We start from the raw sequence: 10,514 nt of genomic DNA, 5'->3' as shown, positions 1-10,514 counted from the left end.
AATACAATTGGGCGATTAATGAATACTGAATAAAATTATGTATTTAGTTTGACAGTAGTTACGCGTGATCTATCAAAAACCCCCTATGGGAAATAGTACTTCCAATCTGATCATTCTTAATAATACATTCTGTGAAAAAAAAATTTCGGAAATGTACAAAGCGCGCGTTATACATATATATTACCTAAACTTTTTTTGCTGGAATGTTGGTACAACTGTCCTCTATAGTGTCGCAGAGTGTGAGCGTGATCTGTCAATTAGCTTGTTTTTGGTTAACCAGGTTAACCGCATGTGTGCTCTGCGATTGTCCCTATGGATAAAAATATCAAACAAAAAGTTTGTCTTAAATTTTGTGTTTTCAACGTAATTTCGGGTGCTGAATCATTGAAAATGTTGCAGAAAGCCTATGGCGAGTGTGCTTTATCAAAAACACGAGTCTATTAGTGGTATAAGGCTTTTGCAGAGGGCCGAGAAGTCGTAGAAGATCCCCGATCTGGTCGACCATCAACGTGTTCAACGGATGAAATCGTGGAAAAAGTCAAGGAAATGGTGCTGGAAAAACCATCATTTAAGTTTGAGAGAGGTAGCTCGTGACCTTAGCGTGTCTCACAAATCAATTTGCAGCATTTTACATCATCATGACATGTGTTGAAGAAATTCCACGAGTCACGAGCGCCGGACTAAAAAGAGAAATTAAAATACTAAAAAATAAAAAATCCCCTGGTTTCGATATAACCACTGCAGAAATACTCAAGCAGCTTCCACCTAAAAGCATCCAAATTCTCACTAGCATAATGAATGCATCTTTTAAGTTTCATTACGTTCCTATTCTCTGGAAAACTGCGGAGGTTATTATGCGCCAAAAACCAGGCAAACCTGGACACGAAGTTTCATCGTATAGACCTATATCACTCCTACCAGTGATCTCAAAGCTGTTTGAAAAGCTGTTGTTTAAAAGACTCAATAAAATAATAGAACGAAAAAAAAAATAATTCAAACACATCAGTTTGGTTTTCGAAGTTAACATTCTACAATCGACCAGGTACACAGGATCACGCACGAAATAGAAAAAGCACTCGAAAAAAAAAAATGTTCTGGCGCAGGTTTGCTTTTTAAACTAAAATTAATACTTCCTAAGCAATACTACGAAATCTTGGAGTCGTATTTATCAGATCGCTTTTTCGAGTCAAGCAAGATGATGCTTATTCAAGTCTTCGACAAATAAATGCAGGAGTACCTGAAGGCAGCGTTCTTGGGCCTCTGATGTACCTTATCTTTACACATGACCTACCGTCTGATCCTAATTACGTCACAGCAACGTTTGCAGATGACACCGCCTTGATTGCAGCTGGTGAAACTGAAAACGAATCGACATTATAACCCGCGTTAAATAAGATCTGCCAGTGGACTAATACATGGAAAATTAAACTTAACCAAACAAAATCTGTACACGTAGTTTTCACAAACACTAAAATACAACATATACCTCTATACATAGATCAACAGGTCCCATACTCAAACTATGCGAAGTACCTAGGTATGACACTTTACTGCAAACTTCGATGGAAACGGCATGTAGCAGCTCATGGGTCGCGGATCAGCTCTCACGATAGAAAAAAAACTGTTAAATTACAAGCAGATACTAAGGCCAGTATGGAGTTATGGTGCGCAGCTATGGGAGTGCGCCAGTCAAAGTACGAAAAACCAAATCCAAAATAAGGTCCTTAGGTGCATTGTCAAAGCACCATGGTACTGCAGAAGTTCCGACATTGGCGCGACCTTAAAATAAACTCCGTCTACACTGAAATCACAAAAACTGCAGTTGCCCATAAAGAAAGACTAATAAACCACATCAATGAAAAAGCACTTAATTTAATTGAAACCAACGGATTAATACGAAGGCTCAGATGCACTAAGCCTAGCGATCTCATACCTCCATAGAAATGCTTTATGTCATGTAGAGTGAAAATTGTGTAATGTTATCATAATTAAGTTGCTTGTTAGTCATTTGTAAATATTTATGAACTAGTTGCAATAAAAAATTAAAATAAAAAAAAAGCGGCATACGCTAAAAAAAAAAAAAAATCATGACATGTGCATGAGACGCATGTCTGCTCGACTCGCCCCAAGAGAGTTGAATTTCTTTCAAGAAATTCATTGGAAAAAGGTGGCTAAAGACATTCTTGAGCAAGTGAATTCGGACTCAATGTTTATCCAGCGCATCATAACAGGTGATGAGACGAGGGTATATGAGTTTGACATGCAAATCAGTCAACAGACGGCTGAATGACGCATTTTTTTTTACGAAAAACTTGAAAACCACCGTATTCACCGGATTTAGCCCCCTGTGACTTTTTCGTTTTCCCAAAACTCAAATTGTCACTCCGCGGATGCCGCTTTAAGTCGACTGAGGCCTTCAAGGAGAATTCGCTGAAGAAGCTCAAGAATATCTCTTCAAACGCGTTTAAAAGGTGCTTTGATAACTGGACTAATCGTTGGCATATGCTTCGAATGGAGCTTATTGTAAAGGCGACAAAATAAAATTTGACGATTAAGCAATTATTTTGCGTTTTATTGAACAATTCCTGGTACTTTTTTGACAGAATGTACTTCACCCGTACGGCAATTGGTTTCATCAGAGAAAGCTTCTGCTTCGGTCACGTTTGGCTACAAAACTTGTGCTCTATTTGCGTTCAGCTTTGGCAAAAAAAGGCGATCTTTGACCGCTTTTTATTTTTTATTTTTTTGGTTCAAAAGTTGTCTAAATATCTTTTATGTTCTCGTTCTTCTCAAAGTTATTGTGTACTGTAGATGAAAAATTATACTGCGAATAAACAAGACGGCCAACACCAAAAGAAAATTCGGAATGTTGAAGCAACAAAAGTATTCCTGTATGAATGCAGTCTAATAAAACTCTCTTAAAGTGGAGTTGGCTGCATTGAAAATAATGAGTTATACCAGTATTACGAGGTACAACCATGGTCGCTAGCGGCGAGTCTTGCTCTATAATTTTATTATTGCTTTCACAAGCAATTTTTTCGTCAAGTGAGCATAGCCAGAGATAGCGAGCGGGGAAGTGGCGAATCGGAGGTGTTTAATAAAAAATTATTCAACAATGATTATTTAATAATTACTACATATACACAAGAAAAAAAGTTGTTTTTGTTATTTTACCAAACATAAGTATACATACATATGTAGCGAACTGAAATGAATGTAATGGAAAGTTTTAATAACAAAAAATCTGTATTTTTAAAAAAGGATTGCGTGCTTATTATTTAGACCTTTGAAAATGTTCGTTTTGGTTTGGTTCGGTTTGGCTTAGAGTGAAAATTCGATGCTCGATCGTTCTCTGGTTTTCATAAAAAGTTTTTCACGTTAGAAATGCACTCGGTTTGCCGTTATCTGTAGCGAGCCCACAGTTCCACAAGTTGGCACTCAGGTACACACCCGCTCGCCAGCGCTGGCTTGATAGTTGACCTAAGAGTTATCCCCTTATCAAAAATTATTCATATATTTTTTTTTTAATTTTGCATGGCTAAGTAAATACATTTTTTTATTAAAAGTAAATAACAAGTTTAACAAGAATTTTCAGTCTATATATATACAATTTTTAAGTCACAATCATGTCTTTATATCAAAGTTATGCGCATAATTTAGACACGGAAAATTGAAGATGGCAGGTAAGCAGCTCCGGGAGCACTGATAGGACGTAGAGCTGGCTGAGCAACAGGAGAAGCGAAATTGTGAACTGGTGCGGCGCCACCATCGTGCGATTGAGAATTTCCACCCAATTGGTCGTATTGAGATTGAATGGCGCGTTGAGCGTTGATCGCATCCTCTGGTGTACGATATTTAACGAAGTGAACCTCGGGTTTGCTGTGCTGAATATGGTTTTGTGCTTGTAACTGGTTAGCCAAATTGCCCAAATCGGCTTGTTTCTGCAGCACGTAAATGGCCGTCTTGTCCTCAGAAACTGATTTCGCCAAGTTAACAGCGGCTTTCTCCAAGCCATTACCCTCAGGTCCTTTAATGAAAATAACTCGAAGATTCTTTTTCAGTGATTCGACTACTTTATCGTTGCCAGCAGGTTCACTGAAGTCATTCTCATCGGCTGTGTATGTGAAGAATTCCTTTTCGTATTCAGCAACTGGAGCTTGATATGAAGGGCCAGATGCTGCAGGACCAACGCCACTACTGCCGCCTCCCAATCCTCCGAAGCCACCTAATCCACTGCTGCCTCCCAATCCTCCAACGCCACCTAATCCACTGCTGCCTCCCAATCCTCCAACGCCACCTAATCCACTGCTGCCTCCCAATCCTCCAATGTCACCTAATCCACTGCTACCACCACCAGGTGTAAACGAAAGTCCTGAATCCGAATGACCAACGGGACTGTAATTGTAGCCCAATTTATCCGCACAGGCAGCGGCGATCAAGCACAGAACAACAAAAGCGCGCATTTTTTAATCTTTTTTGGTTATTATTTCCACTACTTCGCTTTGCAATTTTCCGATAAGACTCTCAAATGGTCGGATTTGGAATGACTTGCTGCATTCGGTGGGTCATCTTTTATATGGAAATAAAGTACAAAATCTTAGCATAACTCCAATCGTTTCTATTATTTATGGCAAAAATATTATTATGTGTACCGAATTTGATTTTTTATTTTAGTTGGGTTGGCCAAGTATTTCAATAATCTTATTGAATTCAATTTGGTTTGATGTGCCGAAAGCATGCAAATGTCAGCGTTTGCTCCACTTATCAAAGCTTGGCTAATAAATATGCAGACGTCTAGTCTGCCCAATGCTCCACTCGTCTTCTTTGCAAAAGAATTAAGAGCGCGTGTGATTTAAACAGTAGCTATTAAAAAATTAATTTAAATTGACATGAACCATCTCATCAACGCTAATAAAAATTTGATTGTATGTATGTATGTTGTGAGCACCTACTCTTATACCCAACGAAATGCTGAACCTACACTTGAAATATTAATACATCAGTAGATTAATTTAACCTTTACATTTATATTTGGTTGAAAAAAATAGATGAAATGCATGTGGATACATACATACAAAAAAAAAACGAGTTCCCAAAAGCCACAAAGTAGTGACGATGTCATGAACATAATTCGTAACGTAAATCTTCGAGGATTACTGTGCGGATAGACGAAAATTCGAGCTGTCTCTCATTTATCCTGCCGGCAAAGAAACAAGGTGCATCTGTTAAGAGGTGATTGACTTTGCCTGAAAGTTAGTTCGGTATAACAATTGGAATTTTGATATACTACATATACAGGGTGCGTATGGTATTTGAGGAAAACTTGAGAGTAAAACTAATTAGTTTTTACTTCAAACAAAATTTAATGAAACTTCACGAATTTTCTACACAACCTTAACTTATTATATATCAATAAGTCATTCAATACATTCTCCATTAGCTGCAATAACTTCCTTGATCCGGGTCGGAAACCAATGGGTGCTCGAATCAAATTACCCTTATTTATATTCGCCATAACGGTATTAATTGCAGCCTTCAGAAAATAAATGGTGTTATGAGGATTCCTATTGGTTTCACGCTCAACTATGTCCCATGCGTAGAAATCCAGAGGTTCGAGGTCTGGGGAGTTCGACGGCCATAGGTTCGGTGTTATATGGTCATGGAAATTTTCAGCCATCCAATTTTGTGTCGCCATCGTTTTGCGGAAGGAGAAAAGTCTTGCTAAAAGATGTATGGGGTTTCATCGCGTACACTACCAATCTAAGGTTTCACTACTGCCTCTAGAACCTCGACTTGTGCAGCAGAATTCACTCGAAATCCTTGAGCAAAGAAGTGGGATAGTATGACCTTGACCTTTAAACATGTTCTTTGTCGCGCACAACCCCTAAAACCATAACAGTGGCTGGAAACTTCGTTTGCATGACAATAGGAGCACCTGTAAACCATAGCCTTCTGTCATTTCCGATTTCTACAGTTAGTTTTTTGGTCTTGGCCACAACTTTTTTCGTAAAAAAAAATAAAACCATAACAACTCAGGCACTTCGAGTGTTTAGTTTTGTTTAGAAGGCATTTTCATAGGACGACTCGCTGTTCTCATTCTGCCTTCTGCGTATAACGTAGGATTTATATCGGACATCTTCATGGACAACTCGACGGATAAGATCCTGAGAAACATGAAGCTTTCTCGTAAAGGCTCTCATTGCGTTTCAAAGTTCCTTATCATTGCTCGCTTGCGCTTGTTAAATAAATTCCGCAGATCGGACATTAAAACATTTCTCGTGTGCTTTTCATGTTGGACGAACGGGCGTTCTAAAGAAAATTAGAGATTTCTAAATTGGTATTACTCGCTCATACGAGGGGTGCATTTTATATGTCGGGATTTGGCAATACTGGTGTTGCAATCTGGCAACTGACAGCTGTATCGCAGAGTTTGACATTTTTTGGCTTTTACGTACTCATAACGTTTTGAAATACCAGCGCTATTTGTGTTGTTTACAGTAACTTAAAAGATTCATCTCGGTCCAAAAATGGAATTAAATCGTGAACATTTTCGTGCGATTATTTTTTACAACTTTCGACGTGGATTAACTCAGCAACATGGCATGGATGAACTTAATTCATTTTTTGGCGATGAAGCTCCATCAAGGTCCAGTGTTTATCGATGGTATGGTGAATTCAATCGTGGTCGTAGTTCACTCCAAGACGAATTTCGTGAAGGTCGTCCAAAATCAGTTGTTGTTCCGATAACCATTGATGCTGTGCGTGAACTGATATTGCAAGATCGTCATGTGACCTATCGTGAGATTGAGACAATCTGAAGCATTAGTGGGACCAGCATACATTCAATATTGCATAAGCATTTGACTGTAAAAAAAATTTGTTCGCGTTGGATCCCACACAATTTGTCAATTGCTCAAAAAAAGGCTCGTGTCGATTGGTCGAAGGAAATGCTCAAAAAATACGATCGCGAGGCTTCGAAACACGTCTATGACTTCGTGACAGGTGATGAATCATGGATTTACGCGTATGAGCCCCAAAGTAAACAGCAGTCGACTGTATGGGTGTTTCAAGATGAGCCAAATCCAACAAAAGTTGTTCGCGCACGAAACACTTCCAAGCAAATGGTCGCCTGTTTTTTCGGAAAAACTGGACATGTCGCAACCGTACCACTGGAACAACGCAAACAGTAAATTCTGAGTGGTACACAACCATTTGTTTGCCCTTTGTCTTCCAAGAAATTAGAAAAATCAATCGCCAAAGACGGATCACTCTTCACCAGGACAATGCGAGCTCTCACACATCGTCTCAAACAACTGCATTTTTGAGCACCCAAAACACCGAATTAATGGGTCATCCGCCGTATAGTCCTGACTTGGCACCGAATGATTTCTTTTTATTCCCGTACGTAAAAAACAAACTGAGAGGTCAACATTTTTCGACACCTCAAGAAGCGGTTGCGGCATTCAGAATGCATGTTTTGGAGATACCTCATTCAGAGTGGCAAAAGTGCTTCGACAATTGGTTCAAACGCATGCAAAAGTATATAGATCTTCATGGAGAATATTTTGAAAAACAATAAAGTGATTTTCGATGATTAAAATTTGTTTTTGTTCTCTAATCCCGAAATATAAAAGGCACCCCTCGTATGTGTGGCACAATATCTGCATTTCTCTTCATTTCTTGAGTTAAGTTGTGTTGCTTCATGTTTTATCTGAAGAAAGCAAAGAGAAAAATTAAGGTTTCGGGAAGTTATAGCAACATACATATGTATATGCCTGTCCTAAAATTCCGTATGAACCCTGTTTATATTGATAATATATAATATATATTTTAACAACTTAACCCAAAGGAAGTCCGAAAATGCTTCAGAGAAAATGGTTATCTGATGTGGCTATTGTAGGGATCATTGAACAAGAACACTCAAGTTCACTAAATTTGTTTGATTTAAGGATGGAAAAAGTGTAGGATGCTTTCAAAAAAAAATTTCTTCCGCCTTACGTTACCATACAACAATGAATTTTTGTCGCTCTTAAAAATGTCGAATTTCGTGATTTCAAACTACGATTTGCGGACATCGTTTATTTTCTGTTATCAATTGAAGAAAAGCGCTTCTCAAGCCCATCAAATGCTTACAGAAGCTTATGGTGGGCATGCTCTAAGTAGAGCACAGGTGGTTTGAAAAATTCCGAAGTGCTGATTTTAGCATGGAGAACGAGGACCGTGGCCGGCCGCCGAAAAAGTTTGAGGACGCCGAATTGCAAGCATTGTTGGATGAAGATGATGGTCAAATGCAAGAAATGATGGCAGAGCAGTTGGGAGTGATCCAAAAAACCATTTCCAAATGTTTGAAAGACATGGGCATGATTTTAAAGGTCGGAAGATGGGTGCCGCATGAACTGACTGAAAGGCAGCAAAAGAACCGAAAAACCACTTGTGAAATGCTACTCTCTCGGTTCAAAAGGATTTTTTTTTGCATCAAATCGTTACGGGTGATGAAAAATGGATGTATTTCTCCAATCCCAAGCGTAAACGATCGTATGGTCTCCGGCCACAAGCCAAAAACAACGCCCAAGCCAAATCGCTTCGGCCGCAAGGCAATGCTATGTGTTTTCTGGGATCAGCGTGGTATGATTTGGTGAAACAGTTGACGGTGCACGCTATCAACGACAATTGGCCGATTTGAACAGCGCTATATACCGAAAACGCCCAGAATATGCCGATCGGCGTCACAAAGTAATTTTTCTTGATGACAATGCACCGCCACATCGATCAAGAGCGACCCCGGGAATTGGTGGAGACGTACGATTGGGAACCGCTGGTGCATGCGGCTTACTCACCAGACTTGGCGCCTTCCGATTATCATTTGTTTGCATCGATGGGCCACGCACTATCCTCGATGATTGGTTTGCGAGCAAAGACGCCCAATTTTTTTGGCGCGGCATCCACAAATTGCCTGAGAAATGAGAAAAATGTGTCGCTAGCGATGGCTATTATTTTGAATATTAAATTTGTAACCATTTTTTGTTAATAAACGTTTGAAAGGGAAAAAAGTCTAATTTCTTAGGTATCTACTTGTAGATTGACTGTATGAAAAGCCAGATCTTTGATTAATTGTTAGTAAATAAAAAAGTAAAAGTACAAATTTCCTTATTTGTTCTAACTTTGTAAAAAACAAAAAAAAACATGCGAAAATAAAATCCGGCCCAAAATTTCCATACGAAACTCCTAATTGCATCAGTAAGAAATTTTATTTGTTATGTTATAGAATTTCATATCATTAATTGCTATGTGTAAGGTTGTGAGGGGTTTCACTGGATTTAACGGCATTTTCCTTAGGTAACAACTTTTTTTTTACTCAAAAGCTGCTTTATTTATGCAAAATTTGTATGAAACATACGGAGTTGTTATAGTCGCTGAAACACGTGTTGAAAATAAAATATAAAAATTGTATACACAGAATATATATATATATATAATTGGCACTTGCCAATTGGGTGTTTGTCCGAGTTAATCCTATTTGTGGCGTGCGTCTTGATGTTGTTCCACAAATGGAGGGGCCTACGAACGGCAGATATTTTTATTAGGAGCTTTTCATGGCAGAAATACGCTCCGAGGTTTGCCATTGCCTGCCGAGGAGCGACCGCTATTAGAGAAAACTTAATTTTGGTGTTTCACGGTGATTCGATCCTACGTTCTCCGAATGGTAGTCACGCACCAACTTATTATGCTACGGCGGCCACAAAATGTAGGATATACGAGTATATTTGTGTTTGAACTTACAAAATACTGTTTTGTGTTTTATCTAGGGCTGTAGGACTTCGCATATTCGAGTAAGTTGAGTAATACAGGGTGAACGATATGAAGTGTTACCTATTCAAGACATCATAACTTTTTTGTGTAAAATTAGTTTTTATTGATTTCAAAGACAAAAGTGTTCAAAAATGGTTACAATTTTAACATATATTCACTTTAGCTCAATATGACCACCTTTTGCCTTGACTATAGTCTTCAAACGGTCAAAAAATTATTTGCATGCTGCACGAATATGATCTTGAGGTTTTTTGGCCCATAATCGCTTTTTTCAGCGCATCCATACTGGCAAATTTTTTAGTCCTCACCTTGCTCTCCAAAATGGACTAGATGGAATAGTCCATCGGAACATGATTTTTTAACCATTCTTCGTTCACACGAGCTTTATGAGACGGTGCCGAGTCCTTTTGCAACGTCCATGGTCTACGACCGAAATGTTTGCGTGTCCACGGCTCTAAAGCAGTTTCTAAAACATTTTCCCGATAATAAGTCGCATTCACTTTGACACCAGGCTCGATAAAAACGATTGGATACGATTGGATGTTATTTTCCAGCCAAATATAACGCAATCACACTATTACATTTGAATTCCATCATAGAAAAAAAATCAACAAAACTGAGACGCAAATGCTTTTGATGGTTTATAAACAATATATTGAACTGCCATTAGAAGAATTTTGACGTTGATGTCATGAGCTGTTTTA

At 38.6% G+C, this 10,514-nt stretch overlaps 1 protein-coding gene across 1 annotated transcript; it reads right to left on the bottom strand.

Moving 5' to 3' along the window:
• Window positions 1-3,656: 3,656 nt before the first annotated feature.
• LOC129253041 (uncharacterized) lies at window positions 3,657-4,463 on the bottom strand. The gene has a single exon (XM_054891270.1). It carries the CDS (start codon window positions 4,461-4,463, stop codon window positions 3,657-3,659), a length of 807 nt encoding a protein of 268 aa, XP_054747245.1.
• Between the last annotated feature and the right edge of the window lie 6,051 nt (window positions 4,464-10,514).

This window comes from Anastrepha obliqua, chromosome 1 (genome assembly GCF_027943255.1).
Source record: "Anastrepha obliqua isolate idAnaObli1 chromosome 1, idAnaObli1_1.0, whole genome shotgun sequence".
Classification (NCBI taxonomy): Eukaryota; Metazoa; Arthropoda; class Insecta; order Diptera; family Tephritidae; genus Anastrepha; species Anastrepha obliqua.
The sequence above is the reverse complement of the archived record's forward strand: the minus strand, read 5'-3'. Positions and strand labels throughout refer to the sequence as shown.

Coding starts and splice junctions, on each gene's coding strand:
- LOC129253041 (XM_054891270.1), bottom strand. CDS start 4,463: ATGCGCGCTTTTGTTGTTCTGTGCTTGATCGCCGCTGCCTGTGCGGAT.